Source organism: Maniola hyperantus, chromosome 9 (genome assembly GCF_902806685.2).
Source record: "Maniola hyperantus chromosome 9, iAphHyp1.2, whole genome shotgun sequence".
Lineage (NCBI taxonomy): Eukaryota > Metazoa > Arthropoda > Insecta > Lepidoptera > Nymphalidae > Maniola > Maniola hyperantus.
The window spans coordinates 7,698,770-7,720,968 of record NC_048544.1 but is presented as its reverse complement, the minus strand read 5'-3'; the positions used below and the strand labels follow the sequence as shown (position 1 = coordinate 7,720,968).

The following is a 22,199-nucleotide window of genomic DNA, read 5'->3' as shown; positions in this document are numbered from 1 at the left end:
CCCTTTATATTATGATACCCTACTTGGTATAGTTATCTTAGGTACTTTAAAAATTGAAAATACTAATTATTTGTTATTTTTAAGGTTCCGTACCTCAAAAGGAAAAACGGAACCCTTATAGGATCACTTTATTGTCTGTCTGTCCGTCTGTCTGTCAAGAAACCTACAGGGTACTTCCCGTTGACCTAGAATCATGAAATTTGGCAGGTACGTAGGTCTCATAGCTAGCATTAGGGGAAAATCTGAAAACCGTGAATTTGTGGTTAGTGGTTACATTACACAAAAAAAATTAAATTGTGTTCATAAACCAATAATAATTAGTATTTTCAATTTTCGAAGTAAGATAACTATATCAAGTGGGGTATCATATTATGAAAGGTCTTCATTTGTACATTCTAAAACAGATTTTTATTTATTTTTATGCATCATAGTTTTTGAATTATCGTGCAAATTTTAATAAAATATTTAATAGCAAATCTAACTTCTTGAGGTATCTAAAACATTTTCAAAAGGAGTTAAAGCTCCTTATATAAATGTTACAGATATTATACTATAAATTGCATTGCTATAAGAGATTTTTAATGGATTTCTGAATCATCTTTTGTCTAGGTCTAGATCTGTCTTCTGCTAATCTGTATTAGGTAGGTACCTATTACTTAAAAATCATATACATATACATATACTTATTGTTATTTTAAAGATCTGTTGTATTAAACTTTTACCTACTCCTTAAATTCTACTAAACTTTTTTTTTAATTTATTACAGTGTAGAACACAGCAAAGTAAAAAAGTTTATCATAGGCATAATGCTGTCTAGACTAGGCTGGTCATATAGGTTTGCAAATCGGATCAAGCAACTAGGTCTTAGGAACCTAACAAAATGCCTTTAGTGTTGTTATTTGCAAAATTTTATTCGAATCCGATAGATCGCTTTGCCATGATTGAGTAGCAAATAGGATTATCTACGTATGTCCACTCAGAATTCAATAAGGAAAAACCTTCTAATAACCAGATAAACCAGGATCTAATAAAATAATATAGGTAATCAGTCGAATAGATCACATTCACTCTTTCGTTCTCAATATTTCCAACATACGTTCTGTCGTTCATGACCGGATTACCTTCAGTTTGAAGTGACGCTCGCTCGCGCTTACTGTCTTCAGATTAAAAGGTGAGTTATTTTATTTTATCAGGTATTTTATTAAGTTCGTAAAATATATAAGTATCAGCTTTATATATACTTACTGTTTGGATTGTGTTAATCGAAAAAATTAGAAATAAACTATTGTGTTCATAATATAAAGTTAAGTAATCTAAGTTTTTGATGTGATTTTAGCCACAATTTATAACGATTCGTGTTATTTGTGCACCTAAATAATTGCGGAAGTTCTAATTCAAATCTTGCTATTGCACTCAGTATAGATACCTACTACCAACTTGCATTGCCATACAATTGAGTAACCGTATTAGCACTATTAAAATTTTCAAAATTTTAAGTATAAATTCTCTGAGTCGGTAAATTTTTCGCGCCTTGCGAGACATTAAATAATTTTGTTGCATAAACAGTTACGAAGTATAATACCTACTTACCTGTTCTCTATAGTAGAGCACATTATACACAAATGTTTGTAAATCTAGTACCTAGGTAATATCGCAAGATTTAGCAAAAATAATCCGTAATACTAGACTCCAGACTATTCGTTTTTAGGTAGGTCTCAACAATAATTTAAACGCATGTGCGGATTTAGTTCATAACCAGATTTGTGAATTACATTTTTTCATTGAAAATGTTACATAATTCTTATTAGTTAATCTTATTAGTTCTAGGTAACCTCACAGCCTAATTACATTTATTTACGTAATGTTATGCCCACGCAGATTGATTATTTTCGTACAAAATTAGCCAGCCCTTCTATCATTATAGACAATAATATTATGTAAATAGAAAAGCTAAGTAGGTACTTCCGTTCATAAATATTACCGGTTAAGTATAATCGCATCTGCAAGCATTTCAACTAAAAACGGATTTCAAAATAACTAAATTAACATGTCGTTAGTACTCCTATTATTTATTTAAATAATAATAGATAGGTAGGTATCGATTCAGCCCAGTGATCGATGAAATCGATTTGTATGATCTTTAAATCGCAAATGTTACGTATAAAAAAATTACTACATTTTCCACAAAATATTTTATTCCGGTTCTTTGCCAAGGTCATCTGCGGAGTAGCAAGTTGATTTAATCCATCTAATACTTTGTCCGTCATTGATGACTAGCGACTTCGTCCGTACGATATAATTTATGCCCTCTATATATCAGTGCATAAATTTTCAAAATCGGATCGTTGGTTCTGGAGATTACCCTCTACATACAAACTCACAAACTAACAAATTTTACCCATTAATAATGTAAGAAAAATAACTATGTTACATGGCTATGACTTAATAAAGGTAAAATATCCAGAACTGACGCGATTATGAAAGAGATACCGAACATTATAATATACACCCTACTAAGATAACTTTCAAAATATTTAATTCTCTATCTTTCTTGTGACACCAAACTTCCGCTGAGATTTCCACCGCTGAGACTGTGATAAATACTTATACCGAATTTGGTCTGAACGATTATCTATCAAACATAACAGCATAATATTATCTAGCGCTATCTAAACCCGACTTCCCTATCTAGACAAATCTTATTTTTACCCGACTGCGAAACGGTTTTGTGTGGTTATGTGTTATGTACTATAGGTACCTACATACTTAAGTGTTTCCAGGTGATTTGAAAAAATATTATTGTCAGGACCTTGGTACATGATCGGTACCTACCGAGCTGCGATATCGAGAAAATTGACATTATTGTTTTCCTCAGAATTTGTAGCACTAACAGAATTTTAACATTGAATTTGCATCTACTATTACGAAATCTATAAGCTTATTTTGTCTTTCAGCCAACTCCGATAAATCCAAATCCAAATACCTAGATACCTACGTGTTTAGCTTTTTAAAGAGCCGCGCGAACGGAATATAAGTAATTTATGTTAAATCTATGCTTGTTAGGTAGAGGTACACAATAAACCTTATTAAACTTCGCATATTTAAAAATAGGTAGATACCTCTTGTATTTTATGTCTTTAAAGAATGTTCGATATTCATAGGAGAAAACAGAAGTATTGCATAGAGTTGTTAACGAAAAATTTATTTTTCTCGAGAAAATCCACATGGATACTTCAATGTTTCCTGGTTACCTCAAACTCTTTTAGGGTTGCAGCCCAACGGCCTATGGACTAAAAACCTCCTCCCCTTTTCCGCTCTATATGTCAGGTAATAATCGTACCTTTGCATTCCGTCTGAAAGATGGCTATCATTAGGCGGTTTCTTGTCTCTGTCTTTCCTATTCATCCTTTATTTTTATATGTAAGTATTCTGTTTTTATAATAATAAGGACGCAACATTTCAGCGCATGTATCCCACTTTCGTCCTTTTGTCTGCAATACCTACGTAGTGTAATTAATGTGTGATTGGTTCACCTTCTCCCTGGTGGTCCTTGTACCTAACTACGCCAAACTTCATCGAAGTGATAAATGGCAACTAAATCGTGCGTTTTGCCTAGCTAAATGACCCTGAATACTTACTTTATTTATATATAAAACAATAAGTAATTCATTGAAAGAGGAAGCTTTGGAAGAAAGTAAGAAACTCTATTCATAGGAATAGGAATCATCTATGAGAACAAATTATTCTTATAGTATGTCATTTTGAGATATGTACGATTATAATTCGTATGACTTTGAAGAATGATAGAAAATTTAATATTAATAATTAAGTATACGACGTACCTACTATTACAAGGAAACGTCAGGCATAAAAATACAAAATCTGTTCTTCAAAACAAATTGCAAACACCGATATTTTAATCACTTTCGTAGAAATTCTACTGTATAAGTCCCGCAAATTGCTATTGCGCTGGAACCATGTCTCATTAACATCGAAATGACGTCATTTTGACGTCATTTGACGTATATTTAAGTAAAAATATACCATCAGCTCAAAACTTCAGTCTAGTGCTGACGTCACTACAATGGCGGCCACGTGCATTAGCAATTTGCGGAACTTATACCTACGTATAGTTACCTACACAAGATAATATATCAGTCGAATATCTTTAGTCCACGACAGGTCGAGATGGCAATTCGGGTATGAGGCGAGGGGACGCCCCGCACACCCGCACGTCACCCGCGCTCGCCCGCACCGGGTTAGCGCGCGGGCTGTAAGGGTGTACCTGGGCGTTCCCTCCCCGCTTGCCATTTCGACCTGTCGCTTACTATATCGAAGCGACCTTCAAAATATAATAAGCATATATTTTGAAAATAGATTACTATAAGCGATAAGTACGTATTTTAGTATTGCCAATACCATCTAATACTTTATGTTCTCGCCAACTTTCATCTAGGCTAGGCCAAATGGGTGCGAGTCAGTTTAATAATTAACCTGTACTTGTAATTATTAGCAAAGATCTATATTGAGCTACAGAATCATAGGTACGACCTACACTTTATAACTTGAAATCAAATTAAAAGTAAAAAACTTTTAAAAACAAGCTTTTGCTGCACGCTTCCATCTTGGACTGCATCATCACTTAACACCAGGTGAGAATGCAGTCAAGTGCTGCAATCAAGGCATGCAAGTGCAGGGGGGGGGGGGGGGGGGGGGGTTTGAATTTTGGTATGATAGTAAATTATTTGATATATTTTTTTTTGCACAACATTAGTTCAAATACAAGGCCACCCTTAAAAACAATCTTTAATAGTTCAAATAGTGATGTGAAAATGTGTTGTGAGCCGTGACGTTGAGTAATGCGTGAAGCAATGTCGTGGCGCAACACTACTCGTACACATTGTGATGTACACTTTCATTTGATCTATATTTTCAGCAGAAAACTGCATTCTGTTTCTCTGCAATCGAATAAAGTACATACCGCATTCTGCCATAAGTGCTCAATGCGCTTTTCATTTACCAACCTATACTTATTAATTTTTATTCGTATAAAAATTTAACTTTGAGAATGGTCTAAAAGTCTCTCTTTTATGTCCATTTCTATATCGATAGATAGAAATCTTTATTGCACACAAAACATGATAGATGTTTGTGTTGCATTATTATAAAATTACTAGATGATGCTCGCTACTTTATCCGAGTGGGCATAGGTTTTTAATAGTACCTACCGCTTGAAAACTTTGATTTTCCGCGACAAAAAGTAGCCTATGTGCTAATGTAGGGTACTTATACCTATCTAGATATGATCTCCATTCGAAATTTCAGCCAAATCAGTTCAGTCATTGCACGTGAAGGAGAAGATCCAAACTTTCACATTAATAGATGTTTGAATAGGTTTAGTAGAAGGTGTAGTATAACATCTGGATGTGCGGAACTATACTTAGTTTTTATTTGGCACGGTCGCATTGTTAAGTTTGAAATCTTTGCGTGTGAAGGTCAAATAGTTAAGTTCTGAAGGGGATCAAAGTTGAGAGCCAAGTTAGCAAACAAATGATTCACCTCAGTCCTAGTAGGCGGCACGGTAACATCTTCCGTAAATAAGCTGCGTTATGGCGGTATTTGCAAGTACTTTGTAAATAAATCGTACATACATAGGTACATGCTTGATATTTACATTAGTATTTTTCATTGAACAGAACAATTATCTACGCAAGTGGTTTATATTCCACGTTACAACAATAGAACGTTTTATCGACGATTCTATGGTTGTCGAGATCACGTCCTTTAATCTCAGAAAAATTTAATCAAGTCACCAACTTAGATCAAATTTTAAGGAGAAAGGAATCCGAAGTGCAGTCCATACCTACTAAGTAATATTATAAATTCAAAAATGTGTCTGTCTGTTACCTTTTCACGGCACACTTAACTGATTTTTGATATTTTAGTACAGAGATAGCTGGCACAGGCTTGGTACTTTTTTATGTCGGAAAACCAACGCGTTTCCATGGGATTTTACCGAAATCCACGCGGATGGAGTCATGGATTTCTATATGTAGTAATAATATAAATGTAGGTACCTATACTTACTTAAATGGAATTTTAAGACCCAATCTTATTCTTAAATCTTTTAAGTGTTTTATCTTTGATCGGGTTGCAGAAAATTGTGTAAGTTAAAATCTATAACAACGATCAGAGTCAGTCTTATGTATTAGTCTATACTTACCTTCTCGACAATGATTTCTATAGTTATAAAAGAGTCTTCGTAGTATTTCAATACAAAGGTGTTTGCTAAGCTTAAGTAGGTACTCTACTATGTACTTATCTAAAATGTGAACCGTTACAAAACAAAAACTACGAAATCAGGGCATAGAGAATAGAGATTTGATTTGAATTCTGATGCATATTTCTGAATATGCATATAGGTCGGTGTAAATCTCAGAATAATAAAGTAGGTCATGGCTCTTCCAACATCAATGGTGTAAATTGATTTTACTTGAGTGCCATGTAAATTTCAAATAATTTGTCAATCAATCGGCAATGAAACTGCTAAACATCGAAATTTGCCAGATGGCACAAATTATACACGTGAATGACTTGTCGCGGTGGGCGGAATAATAGGTGTCGAATTCCTTTAACGTGTACCTACTTTGGATAATAAATTATAGATGTGCATGATCAGGTAATCTGAATTCTGAATATGGTAAAGGCATAGTCCGTACCGACAATTGAAGTTATGATTCATAAGTTAGGATTTTTGCCCAACTGTCTTCATTTACAACATTTTTGTCAAACTAAACACTTTAAAATTAGAACTGGAATATCTGCGGTGTGATGGAATAAATTACTTACTTAGTTTTAAGGCATGTTCACCTTTAAATTTGGATTAAAATCGTACTTTTGACATGAAATTTGCACAAAAATTTAAAAGGGCGCGTGAGGAGTTAAATTTTACGCATTATATGTAGGTAGGTAGGTATATGGACCTAACACTATGATATTGAGAATTCATTCACAGGCAGTTTCATTGCACAGTATTAGACAGTATACAGCAGCAATTGGAAATCCCAAGGCAATATTTCTAAATACTTAAATTGTAACTTTATTTTTACGCAACTTATGATATCTATAGTCGCTTGTATCACTTTAATCCGTGTACCAAGAGGCAATATCCGCCAGGGATACAATGTTATAGTATGCAAGTGCCGCGAAAGGAAAATGTATTTTGCGTCAGCAGTGGATCGCTTTGTTCAATTTGGCCGCATCTAAGTAAAGCTGACGACATGACGTCAGTAGATGTATAATAGTCGCTGATATGACTCTACCACTACCACGCATTTTTAAAATGTGCCCGATGCTGCGGAGGACGTTACTGGCATACGTAGGCCTACTAAAAAATTTACTTCTTGTGTCTATGATGGCTCTTACGCCTCCATTAGGTACAGCCTTAGATGATCTTCCGTAGAATGTATTAAATGTGTGCTCTAGAATCTAGATCATACAATAGTGTTTTATCTATATTTCATCATCAGTAGAGTCTTTGTAAATCTGTGTTTCCTTTGAGAGCAATAGTCTAAGTAAGTAGGTTTATTGTCATTATTTATCGAGCCATTTATAGACAAATAAGCTTTACGTTATACACTTTCAAATATTTATTTCATAAAGCCTATTTGAAGTAATCTCTACAAAAAAATCAATAACTGAAAATATAAGATATCACAGACACAGATGTAATATGAAAAAGGCATAGATTAATTATTGAGGGGAAAAGGTATTATTTTGATGTCTTTCGTCAAAACTCATGAAGAATAAGACAAAATGATCGCGGTAAGTTTTAAAAATCCCGTAAGAACTCATGGGTTTTCCGGGATAAAAAGTAGCCCATATCACTCTCCAGGGTCTTTAAATACTTATGCCAATGCAAAAATCACGTGTATCCGTTGCTCCGTTGCGACGTAATTGAAGGACCAACAAACTAAAATAAACCAATAATATGGGTAGTGATTGTTAGGTATATTTAGGTAGCTGTAAATTAAATAGACGTTTTCTCTGATGCCAGTTTTTAACCGACTTCAAAAAAAGGAGGAGGTTCTCAATTCGTCGGAATCTTTTTTTTTTTTTTATTTTTTTTTTTTTTTTTTATTTTTTATGTATGTTCCCCGATTACTCAAAAACGTCTGGACCGATTTTGAAAATTCTTTTTTTGTTTGAAAGGGTATACTTCAAAGTTGGTCCCATTTCAATTTGGTGAAGATCTGATGAACATCTTCGAAGATAGATACTGGAACTCCTCAACGGATAAGAGTAAATTGCTCGCGATCAGTGTAATAGCTTAGTAAACAGTAGATTTTTAACCAGTCATAGCATAATTCCATGGGGCCACTAAAAATTGTGAAATAAAAAAATTTTACAAAAAAAATAAAAACCGACTTCGTTACATAAACACTAAAAATCGAAAAATAATTTAATTTATTACCGAATATTTTATGTATACAAGAGTTAATATAGTTCCATAATAATATTTTTTGGGGTCGGTGCCAATGAGGTGCCATTGTGGAGTCCCATAAAAATACGAAGATTTGCGCAGCTAAAGCTAATTGGCACCGGTACCAAAAAGTATTATTATGGAACTATATTAACTCTTGTATACATAAAATATTCGGTAATAAATTAAATTATTTTTCGATTTTTAGTGTTTATGTAACGAAGTCGGTTTTTATTTTTTTTGTAAAATTTTTTAGTAAAAATATTATCACAATTTTGTAGAATAAATTTGATTTAGAGTTAATTAAATTACAAAAAGGGAAGAACATGAATTACTGACTCAATGAAATGAGGTACTAAAATAAAGAAAAATAATTATTAAGAGATAGAACATCGACTGGCTAGTGGCTCGTATAAGTCCCGCAAATTGCTAATGCAAGTGGCCGCCATTTTAGTGACGTCAGCCCTAGACGAGTTTCGAGCTGATGCATATGGTATATTTTTACTTAAATATACGTCAAATGACGTCAAAATGACGTGTTGCGAATGTTTCGATGCAAACTAAATGCCACTTGGAGGTAACTCACGCTAATTCAACTGAGGTAGGTACATTCAAAAAGCTGTGTTACCTCATTGCTTTCTGATAAGGTAAAGTATTAATTCCCAGACAGGAAGGTAGGAATAGTCGGCGACAGGTTGATGGCAATCCGGGTATGAGGCGGGGAGATGCCCCGCACGTCACCCGCGCTCGCCCGCATCGTGTTAGCGCGGGGCTGTGCGGGTGTGCAGGGCGTTCCCTCCCCGATTGCTATCTCGACCTGTCGCGTAGATATTAAGTATAAAACCCAAGTCCACGCGGACGAAGTCGCGGGCATCAACAATTATAGTTTTATATAATGTAGGCATATAAATTATTCATGACTACTCAAACCAACGATCTCAAGTCAAGTCTCTCTTTTAAGAGGTGCTCAGCAGCTCAAGTCATGTTAAGTGCCGACTTATTGGCTTAATTTCTTTTATTCTTAAGCGTGCATCAAAAATACGATTCATTTAAGCAAACATTATTCCTATCATAGGTAGGAATTATCTGGATGAAACATTTACCTAAAGTGTGGGACTTCCAGACTAATCTGATGCCACAGAATTCCTTATAGTAAGTATATATAAAAGGAAAAGGTGACTGACTGACTGACTGACTGACTGACTGACTGACTGACTGATCTATCAACGCACAGCTCAAACTACTGGACGGATCGGGCTGAAATTCGGCATGCAGTTAGCTATTATGACGTAGGCATCCGCTAAGAAAGGATTTTTGAAAATTCAACTCCTAAGGGGGTGAAATAGGGGTTTGAAATTTTGTAGTCCACGCGGACGATGTCGCGAGCATAAGCTAGTAGTAAGTATATAGGTAGTAGGTACCTACCTAGCTATCCTAAACGCCATTCAACAGAGCCAGGCATAACTTGTATCTACAATAATTAGTTTAGGTTAATAAGGCGTAAAGAGCAAACGGAACCTCAAATAAAATCTCTACGCGTAGGTATTTAGTATTTTTAGGGGGTTTCCAAAAAAAATACTAAATAAATATAAGTAGACAAGATTTTTCCGGTGAATTCCTTCGCGTGAAATAACTTATAAGTACTTAGCTTATAAGAACACTCGGGAATATTATAATTTTTGAAATCAGGACACTAGTTCCGGAGATTACCTACCCCTCAACATTCAAACTTACAAACCTCTTGATATTAGTGTATATTGTACATTGTACATAATATAATATAAAAGTACAGCTAAAACACTATTGACCAGACTATTGTCCTTCCTTCTTGGCGCCATACTCTGATAAAAAGTGGAGCAATTCGTAACCGAATCCACTCGATGTCGGTCAAGAGTAGCCGAGGAAAGTGACAGTGGCCGGTCAAGGTGATCGCTACCTGATCTGTTATGTCAAATTGCATATACTTTCGCACTTTGGAAATTGAAATGGTAGACACCTATTTGCGCGGGCGTATCCACCTACTGCATTGCTTCATTGACTAGTTATGAATATGATTAAATATTCTGACTACTTCATGAAGAAAATCAAATTCCGGTGTTTTTGGATATTCAGCACCATAGAAAATAAAAGAGGGGTGGCTCTTCTAACATCAATGTTCAGTACCTACCACAGAAACCAAAATTCTTATTCTTAGTTATCAAAGAAACCAAAATTGGAGGCCATGTTTTAATCAGTGTGAGTTTGGATTCTAATCGGTTTAGCGTCAGTACCCGTAGTACAATATTTTACGTCTCACCAAACCAAACCAAATTCGAGAGTCGAAATACTTCCGCGTTACAGTAAACTGGATCTTAAACGCCTTGTTTTAAAGCTCAAGTTTGTCTACACTTCTACAGCCAGCGCTCCAAGTGGAAACATTGCGAAATTAAAATCAGTGGCATTGAATATTTGACTTCAATTCAAGGCTGTTTAGGTCCATTTTACTGTAACGCGGAAGTATTTCGACTCTCGAATTTGGTTTGGTTTGGTGAGAAGTAAAATCTTGTACTACGGGTACTGAACCGACAAGTTTCGAACTAGTTCGGGATATTATATAGGTATGTAGTGTAGGACTACCTACTTAGATAACGGGAACATACCACGATTGATTTCATCAAATTAATCGTGGTACCTACCTACCTATTCCTTCCCATTAAACCACGAAATAAGCTTACTTAAATCAGTTTGGAAATCTACATAAAGTGGTGATCCGTGTTTTTCTGTACTAAGTATACTTATATGTAGGTCACAGACTCACAGGTAAAACTCACAAATGTGTAGTCAGTTACACATTTGTGAGTTTTGTGAACGCTGATTTTTTCTTTAGTCTAGTTTAGTTTAGTTTAAAGGAGCTTTTGTGAAAATTGAGTAAAATATTTTGAAGGTTATGAAATCAATGCAAGCTTCGCCACGTCAAGAAGCTTAACGTTCCAGTAGATATCCACTAGGTAGGTATATAGCCATGAAAAAACCAAATAGCTATTGATACACAATAAACAAGAGACCAACTGATTAATATCACATAATTATACAAAAATAATTCAAATCGTGATTCTCATGTGGCGTCGCAAACCAACAGAATAATATTATGATGTCAGCACGAGGCAAAACCAGTCCATAAATAAATCTGATAAACGGACACGGATGCGCAATTTTATACGTAAATAATAAAGAATAATAAAATAATGTACGAGAGGTTAAGGAGACGACTAAATTCCGTAAGGCTTAAATGAAAACCCTACCCATATGGAGTAGGTAAGTATATATACCTAGTCCTCAATGGGTCGAGATGGCAGTCGGGGTATGAGGCGGGGGGAGGACGCTACATGAGGCTACATATAACCCGCGCTCGCCCACATGGTCATTAAAAAAAGAAGATATGTAAAAGTCTAATCTGACAGGGTCCCTCCTGAAGCGATGCATATTTGCCAGAGAAAGGAGGAAGTTTTAGTCTGAGGGCACTGAATGGTGAAGTCGGACCTGCCACCAATGGGCTGACATTCATCAGGATTTCCTCCTCCCTTGGTTGAGTAGGTATATCTACTTAAATATATTTGCACAGAATTCGGTAATATTATAATAAAATCTAGGTACCCAAATTAATAAAATTGAAGATAATAGAGGCGCCTTACATAAAGCTTCTGTTTGAGGAGTTTCAATCAGTGAGGTGTCATAATGTGAAATTGGGAAAAATGAAAAACAAAAAATAAGCTTTACTGGATTTATGACTGGATTAAAGCAAATTGGATTCCTGCACTTTATATCGAAATAATATACGTTAATGGCCGTTAAATTTTATTACATCTACAACATTGACGTAGAGCCGGAGATAAATTAGCAATTACTCTAAAGTCGTGAACTTATCTACTTGAACCTATTGATTACTATAAATGTGTAACCATGAATACCTACAGAATAACAGAGGATCCGACGCACGATTTCGAAGCTGTAACACTTTAATTTATTTAAAATTTGAAAAGTTGGATAAAGCTATGCTATTACATAATATCTTTATAATTTCTATCGCGTCGTCTAGTATGTACCTATCTACTTAATTTACATCCGAGCAAAATCTGAGCGAATAAGCTAGTTTTACTGTAAGCGGTAAAATTGACGCGTTCTTTTTTGCCCTTTCGATGTATTTTTAGCGATTCCAGTAAGTACAAATAATAATTATGTTATTTTTCATAGATTAATTATTGGTCTCGCTTGTATTATTTTCCTATGCCGTCAAAAAGCATGCACATAGTGCGTGTGACGCAACCGAGACTGTAAAGGTCGTGCGAACAAGTTTGAAGCACCATCTACATTCCTTTGATCTTGCTTAATGAGACAACTTTTAACATCATTTATTGTTAAATTAGGTTTATATTTCAATGACTTGTATTTTACTTTTATGTCTGCAGTCTACAAAATAAAACATTTTAGGATAACTCAAAAATATAGAGGGAAAACATATGTGATACTAGCTTACGCTTGCGACTTCGTCCACTTGGACTACACAAATTTCAAACCCATATTTCACCCCCTTAGTGGTTCAATTTTCAAAAATCCTTTCTTAGCGGATGCCTACGTCATAATAGCTATCTGCATGCCAAATTTCAGTCCGATCCATCCAGTAGTTTGAGATGTGCGTTCACAGATCAGTCAGTCAGTCACCTTTTCCTTTTATATTTTTAAGATTTAGGTAGGTATAAGTAATTAAGTATAAAAAATATTTATTATATTATCAGCCCACATTCAGGCGACCTGGCGGGTGCAGCGACCATCAGTGCCGAACGGGCCAAGAGGCGCAAATATGACAATCTCGATTGGAGCTTCATATTCGTGCCTTTTGGTGTGGAGACCGTGAGGCCGTGGGGCCCGGGGGCTCGAGCTCTTTTTGAGGAAATTTCGAACTACGCGTTTGTGAAATGTTAGCCATATAGATAATGTTTCAAATGTTAATTTTCCTTTTCCAGATGCTGGTCACAGTGCTGCTCGTTATATCGAGCGTGGCGCTCTCCAGCTGCGACGTCGCCCACCTCGAGGAGATAACCACGGAGCCCCCGCCCGCAAGGCCATACGCTTTCTCGTATACTGCTGGCAGATTTCCTGGCCACGCGGATAGACAGCATGCGGAGGTTAGCGATGGCAGTGGAGTTATCAGAGGTACGTACAATTTTATCAAAGCAGAGGAAAATATCCCCAAAATAATCTTCTTAAGTTTTTTAGGGTTCTGTACCTCAAAAGGAATAACGGAACCCTTACAGGATCACTTTGTTGTCTGTCTGTCTGTTTGTCGGTCTGTCACGAAACCAACAGGGTATTTCCCGTTGACCTAGAATCATGAAATTTGACAGGTAGGTAGGTCTTATAGCAAACATGAGGGGAAAAATCTGAAAACCGTATATTTGTGGTTAAATCACACAAAAAAAATTAAATTGTGGTCATGAATTAATAATTAGTATTTTCAATTTTCGAAGTAAGATACCTTATATCAAGTGGGGTATCATATGAAAGGGCTTCACCTGTGCATTCTAAAACAGATTTTTATTTATTTTTATGCATCATAGTTTTTGAATCATCGTGCAAAATGTCGAAAAAATACGACTGTAGTACGAAACCGTAGTAGTTGTTGCGCGAGCCGGACTCGCACTTGGCCGGTTTTTATCCAATATCAATAGACTGTACTCGTACATACCCGTGATGAACCGTGAGAGACCTCTTAACTGTCATGGTGACAAGACAAGTCACGCTTGCTATTAGAATGGCCGAACATTCATACAAAGTAATTATTATCATAGGATATGTGTTAGGTACTAGCTCTGCTTACGATTGTTCATAAACACAACAACACACTTGATAAAAAATTCGAGGCAGTGATGATGATAGGTACTAGTTTGCTTTTTGTTGGACAGGTTGTCGGCCTTAACAGTTATTTATTGAGGTATACCTACTTACACTAAATAAAAGACTTGAAGTGGAAGTATCCCGACAGTTATCTCAATTGAACTTAATTTCTAGATTGCTTTAATGACGTTAAAATTTCCTGGTTTCCTTATTGTCCAATATTCAACATCTCCTTGTATCGATTTCAGGAACCTTCTCCTACGTAGACCCTCGTCATAAAGTTCGCACAGTTGATTACGTGGCTGACAAGAATGGCTTCCACCCAGTCCTCAGCGATGTGCCCCCTGAACACCCGACGGACTCTGAGTCAGTAGCTAGAGCCAAGGACAGGCACTACCAACTTTATGCCAAGATCGCTGAGGAACATGCCCAACACCCTTATCCTGACGGTGAGAATTTTATTATTTTTATAACAACTCGAAAGCTCAACGTGTCAGGGAGCGAAGAGTCTTATTCCACCTGTTGGACCACATATTGATATCATAAGTTTTACAGGACAGATGGTTGGTTTAATTAATTCCAGTTTTTTTTAATAAAATAAAACTTGTCAATGGCAAAAAATACTATGCAAAAAGTAAGGACCCTGAAAAATGAAATCTATATGCATGAAGAAGCAATCAAAATAAACAAGGAACCTCAAGAAAAGCATATAGTAAATGCACTATATGCTTTTACATTTATGACTTTGAGGCTCCATGCGTAGAGCGGAGCGAGACCAATAATTGATCTATGCTCCATGCCTATACTTTTCAATACGTCTAATTCCATAGTAATTTTCTCGTTCAGTCAGTTGTTTTTATAATATGTAACTATTCTTTAGCTATCCTATTTTAAATTCGTTATAATATGCTTCCATTCTTTAGCCTTGCCTATTCTATTTATTCCTTCTTAGTTTTTCAGTTACCTTTGAAATGTAGAGTAGTTGGCCATAGAGGCATTCTCTTTATTATCTGTTTATTTATTTTACTAAAGTATTTTCATAATTCAATTTACAGAAACTTCAGTACCGAGACAATCAGAAGCAGTAAAAGCGGCAGCAGTGAAACACGCGCAACTGTTCAAAGTGATAGCTGAACAACACGCAAGGATCGCCGCCGAACGAGAGCTGCTGCAACAGGAGGAAGAGGAAAAGCTACATCTTCAGGAACTTCAGGAACTTGGACACGAACAATGATTGTTGACGTTAAACTTTTAGGCGCAACGCATACCGGCAGAGCGGAGTGGGGCCGAAGCGCTGTGTCTTGATAACAACTCAAACTCAATTTTCATGTGTATTGCTGGCTTCACAGGTGATCAGCAGCGTTGTGTCCTAACAGATACAGCACATGCTGTGTGAAGACCATACTGGGGATCAAATTTCAAATAGGTAGTTATTTATTTAGCTAGTTATTATTATTAAACATTGAAACAAATTTTATTTAAGCCAAAATTTCAAAATAACTTTAAAATTATAACTCTGAGTTTCAAACTAGGAGGCCCGTATCTTTGCAGTCAGTGTCGAAAAAGTGCACCTTCTTAATTTTATTTACTTATTTACTGCCTGTACCCCAAATAAACATTTTTTATTTCTTTCAAATTAAACTTTATTTACATTCTAGTATTACAGCGGCGGTTAGCAAAAGCGCGCCTCATGTCGTAGGTTGCTTACAGCATACTACCAAGCAGCAGAAACCAAAGGGGCATGGGTTTATTAAAAACTGCCATAACCCTTCCAGGTTAGCCCGCTTTTATCTTAGACAGCATCGTCACTTACCACCAGGTGAGATTGCAGTCAAGGGCTAACTTGTATCTGAATAAAAATAAAAAAAAACTAATTTCAACCGTAAATCAAATAACTTAAAGCTGAGTTAAAGTTGTTATTAAAAAGACTCGGCTCGACTCCACTCCGTCTGTATGCGTTGACCCTGGCCGACGGCATTGACAGGACGGCATGGCAAGAGATTTTTAAGACATTAGTTCCAAATAGACAATAGGCATAAGAACAAACCGATATTAACAAAGAAACAACGACATGAATAGGAACGGCGTACTGCATTTATTTTGTTGGGATGCCATTAGATTAAGGGTTGGTCTCCGCTGGCGTAGTGGAGACCAATCCAAATGCCGTTACAGTTCATCCGGTGTAGCGTTTGGGATTCTTCGACACGTTTTTTTTTTTTTTAGAGAATTTCTAGCATGCCTGCAGGATACCGAAAGAGTAAAGACGCTTATACTTATACAAGGGCATACAGTGCGCGCGTACGACTAGAAATGCCGAAATACTCGTATTGATTGCCATGCTGTCTCGTCAGCGGGCCAGCCAGTGACTTGTACCTAAGTATATTGTAAAATACATAAGTCTACAAATTACTATCCTTCTGTTTATTGCCAATGCCGAGGTCATAGATAATTATCACTTAACAACCATATAGATAGTTGACATCAGTTATGAAACCATTAGAAATCGCTGCACCTAAGTAAGTATATACATCATAATATTTTGTTTATTAACGTGACTTGCATGGACAATAAGATAAAAGATTAGTAGGTAGTAGATTATATTACCTAGATTATAAAATTACGGTGAATAGCAGTAAAACGTGATAATCGAGATAGTAAAACTGAGAATGTTATATTTTTTTAAAGGGAATGGTAAAGATTACTTTATTATCTATTTATATATTTTAATCTGTATTTGTAAATAATAATATGATAAATATTTTAATAAACTAATACGTACTTAATAAATACTACGTAGGTATACCAGTTCACGATTCCTAAATCCTATAATGACCGACAATATTTTTATGCGAGTGAGTAAAATGATCACTTTTTAGTACATTTTACTTTATCCTAAAGATTTTGACTACCTACCTAAAGTAGATAAGGGGTATGTGACGCGTTTACACTTACCGACTGGTCGTTTATCCGGATGCCTATGGAATGCTAGCTAACGACCAAAGTGTGAGAATAATGAATAATATCGCATGGATGTTATTAAGTACTTACGGTTTTTCTTTAATATAGCCATTATTAGGTAGGTTTATGTATAACGTTGACTGTCTACTGTAACCCATAATATTATTTTTATTTTTTGTATTTTTCTAATATTTTACAGTTGCCATAAGTATTTAAATGAAATTGATATAAATACACATTTTTAAACTTTAATAAAAATGACGGTTTTCTTTTGATTTTAGTAATAAGTTTACTTTTGGCGGACTATTATGAGACAGGCACGTACCTAACGCTTATTTCAATACTGACGATACAGTGTTATCCGAATCAACGAATCGGTCACATCGGGTGCATCGAAATAATGCTGTTTACGTTAGTAGAGCTCGTCGCTGACGTGGTATTTATTTCTATAAGACGCAATAATGTTAAGTAGGTACCTACTGACGTCATGCAACACATTTATAATACCTACTGAAAATGACCCCTGCTATCGTCTATCAAAACAAGTAGTCCAATCTGAAATTGCAGCAAGGTGGTTTGCGCAGGTCATAGACAACAAGTCTGGCTAAGACAAGATTTGTTTTCGTACAATGCGACATGCCTCTTGTTAAGATTGGACTACCTACTTGTTTTGCGTGTATCGCGCAGTGCATGATCCTGCGGATTATCTCGAATGGCCGACAGCCATTATGGTCAGCCAGCACGCTTTTTTTTGTGATTTAACCACAAATTCACAGTTTTCCCTTAATGTGTGCTATAAGACCTACTTACCTGTTAAATTTCATGATTCTAGGTCAATGGGAAGTACCTTATAGGTTTCTTGACGATAGGCAGACAAAGTCAAAGTCAAAGTCAAATGATTTATTCAAAATAGGTAATAAATTACTCTTATTGATTGTCTGGTATAGTGTCTGGTATAGTCTGTAGGACAGACAACGAAGTGATCCTATAAGGGTTCCTTTTTAGGTATGGACCCCTAAAAACCAATTATTTTAAGTAGATTCGGTCACGCAGAAGCCAGACCACTAGTTAAAAAGTAAAAATTAGATTAAAATTATTAAATAAAAAAATGTTCATAATGCACAAGTTTATTAAATATTGATAAATAAATATGTCACGCCGATGTCGTATAGTGTTTTTTCTCAATTTGCTGAAGAATTCTAGCCGGTGCTGTCTGCAATAAAAGAAAAAAAAATCGACATCAGCGTTCAGATATCTCGTTGGACAAGTTATGGTATTTGTAGTTTGTACTTACTCATGATTTTTATGGATAACGGGTGCAGGGGTGCAATAATTGTCTCCAAAAATCAAAACTGTGTTTTTACACTTTTTGAATATCTAAGCGATTTGTGATGTGTTCAGCACCGACTTTTAACGACTTGAGGCACTTAAGGGCACTCGCGGCACGCACGATGATGAATAATTTACCTTTCATTAAAGTGTAATAAGTACTTACCTATTAAATATCATCATTAGGGCGGCGGCGGCGTGGGGTTGCGCGCCGTCGTCGCGTCGTAATATGAATAGTTTACACTTTACAGGAGCCTATTGCGAGTATGTACCGTAAAACCACATGAGTAGATATCTGTGGTAAAACTGTGCTAACCAGTGATGTGGATAACTCTATGGTGCTAACTGTTAGTATTCTGCGATGAACCGGTGAAAATATAAGTCCAAGCAGTGAAATGTAAAGGATCAGCTTGTTTCTAGATATTATAGACTAACGTGTGATTACGGGGTGGTGTGTGATAAGTAATAGATTCTAGTATATCATTTATATACATCGTAAGTGTAATTATCCTAGTAACATTTACGGCAGACAGCTTTTACTTAAGTGTCATAGTTTTTTATAAAAATGTAATAACTGACAGATTTGTGTGGGGTGGGAGACATTACCCTGGCGTCGGGAGGAGACTTTACCCCGGGTAATTTCGCCCGTTGTTTCTCCGGCAATAATATTTTTGTATTACCTCCAGATGTAACCACGATCGTCCTGCCTTCCTTCATTACCTTCATCATCTACTGTACAACGTCAGTCAGAGCCTTCAACATCAGCATTAGTATTCATGAATTAATTTGCGGCGTCTAGAGCCAATTCACCATCAATTTTGACTGAGGAAAAAATCTGAGAAACCAATTGCAATATTAAGACAATCAGAAGAGGTAGCTTCTACATCTCAAAATCTGGATGTGACAACGGTAGATTCTGATTTACGACATAGACCGAAAATAGTTGTAGGTACCACAAATGATTCGTTCAATTCCAAAAGCTGCTCCTTCGTCGTGGTAGACAGCCCAGAAAAACTAAAATTAAAAAAAAAATGCCAGAAAGACTAGACCTAGATGATGATATAGATGATTATGCACCAAAAAATAAGAAAATTAAAATGACTTAAAAAACAAAAAGGTAAAGCAAAGAGAAAAAGACAGTAAAAAGACCATTGAAAAAGACAAGTTTTACAGTCAAGTGACGGTTAGACAGACCCTGACGAAGAACCCAAGTATGAGTAGCTCTGATAGTCCATGGGAGATGAAATTGATGAAGCTGTGGAGAAGAGAAAGTTATGGACATGAGACTTATGACCATAAAATCCGTTGGACTGTCCAAATATGATAAAGACATGATGAGGAGCAGTTTATTTGTATTAATTGCTCCAAATCAAAAAGGAATTCTCATTTACTACAAAATACTATGTGTCATATTTTTATGTTTTATTTTATTTTATAGAATTATAATTTGTAATGATTATTTTGACATGGTTTGATCTAAGAATTATATATCGAGAAAGATGCATGTATCTACTTCGTCGTACGATAGTAGGTACGCGAAACTACGTTTGTGCGGTGAAATGTAGACGACATTTCACCGCACAAACGAAGGCGAAGATGTAAATCGTGACCTCGCCGTGCGGTGTCTGGACCTCATCAGGCTTTAGGTACTTACTAGTTGGTGGGGGTGGTGGTGGACCACCAGACCAGTTGCACCCGGCGCGGCCGTGATCGTGATCCTTTATGCCTGCCTTTGCGGTACTCATACCGCCCTTCAGATAAAAAATTAAAAAAAGAAACGATTAAAAAAACAGCCATGATAATTTTTTTTTTTTTTTTTTTTTTTTTTTTTTTTTTTTTTTTTTTTTTTTTCGAAGAATATTAGCCATTTTTTAAATGACTAATATTCCCCTTTCCTCTCCAACTAAGCGTCAAGCTTGTGCTAGGAGTAGGTACGACAATAGTGCAACGGGCGGGGTTTGAACCGTCGACCTTTCGGTTTTCAGTCCACTCCTATACCGGTTGAGCTATTGAGGCTCAAAATAGTATATAATTCATGACATAATTACATAATTTATGTTAATACTTAATTTGTAACTGAAGGTATGTTGTAAGTATGTCATCCCAACATATGAAAAAAGCCGTAATAGTCTGGTGGTTAAGACGCCTGCGTCCTATTGGGAGGACAGGGGTCCGATCCCGGGCACGCACGCCTAACTTTTCGGAGATAGAGGTGCGTGTTTTTTAAGCACTTAAATATCACTTGGTTTAACGGTGAAGGAAAACATCGTGAGGAAATCTTTATGTCTGTGAGTTCTCCATAATGATCTCAAAGATGTGTGAAGTCGCTTAATTCGCTCTTGGCCAGCGTGGTGGACTATGGACAAACTCTTCTCATTTTGAGAGGAGACCAAAAGTACCAACTGGAGTATCAGCTTACGGGTCAGATAATTTCATTAAGACTAAGTAGAAAAAGCTTGACCGAAGTATAGCACGCGACAGGTCGAGATGGCAATCGGGATGGCAGGTGGGGGGACGCCCCGCACACCCACTCGTCACCCGCACTCGCCCGCACCGGTATAATTATAGTTTGCTAATTGAAAAATATAAATACATAGGTTATTTTTGGTTATGTGAAAATGTTGTTCAAGTGTATCTTCAATAAAAAAATTTAACTTACCACAACTGCTAATGCAATGGCCATAATTGCCAACAAGATTGCGAAAAACTTCATTCTGTATATTAATATAGGAATATCACAAAATCTACTTATGTATTGTAATCCAAACTTCGACCGTTCTGAGCTTATATAGATCAGATGTAAAATAAACAGCACATGTATATTAGTCAAAATACAGTAAAATGTTTCCTACAAATATCTATCTTACTTCCCATGTAGCAAATGCTACAATTGATTGTACTTATTTGAGTAATATAATAGTTTAGATGTGTCTGTCGTACTGTACAAATTACAATGGACTATTTTTAGATTTTGTATTATAATATTCAGGGCGCTCATTTTTTAAGGCGACAGAGCGTTGATAAACGCTTTGTTTATTATTCTTAAACCTAATAATTTGCGAAAATTATTTTATGTTACTTACTTTTCCTAGAATTTTTATGATTTCACACTAACAAATAAAATGAAAAACCATATAAATACAGCGCTATGCCTAGCAAGAAGACCTAGTTCTATTTAAAAGGTTGTAGGGCAGGTGATTAATTTAATTCAAAATATACTGAACTCTTTACCTGCAACCTACTCGTACCTACCAACTGAATGCAACTTGTATATTTACGAATACAATTATTTAAAGCCTCTTAATAAAGCTTCGGGTATGATAGCCTAAGTAACGTCCTTTAAAGAGAAATTAAAAATGTAATTATCCCGCCTCTTCACTTTTTACTGGTATAGGTATATTTCCTAAAAATTGGAAAATGGGATGCATTAAATCAATTCTTTATAAAACAGGCCAAAAGACTACAAAACAACTGACCCATTTCCATGCTGACAGCATTCTTCAAACTGCTTGAAAAGGTAACAAATGCATGTAAGGACGGACGGACAGAAAGACAGAGA

General features: G+C 35.9%; 1 protein-coding gene across 1 annotated transcript; it reads left to right on the top strand.

The window, feature by feature from the left end:
* Positions 1 to 1,018: 1,018 nt before the first annotated feature.
* Cpr57A (Cuticular protein 57A) lies at positions 1,019 to 16,227 on the top strand. Its single transcript, XM_069501059.1, has 4 exons — positions 1,019 to 1,171; positions 13,483 to 13,672; positions 14,602 to 14,802; positions 15,409 to 16,227. Exons 2-4 carry the CDS (start codon positions 13,483 to 13,485, stop codon positions 15,585 to 15,587), a joined length of 570 nt encoding a protein of 189 aa, XP_069357160.1. The 5' UTR covers positions 1,019 to 1,171; the 3' UTR covers positions 15,588 to 16,227.
* The last annotated feature ends 5,972 nt before the right edge of the window (positions 16,228 to 22,199 follow it).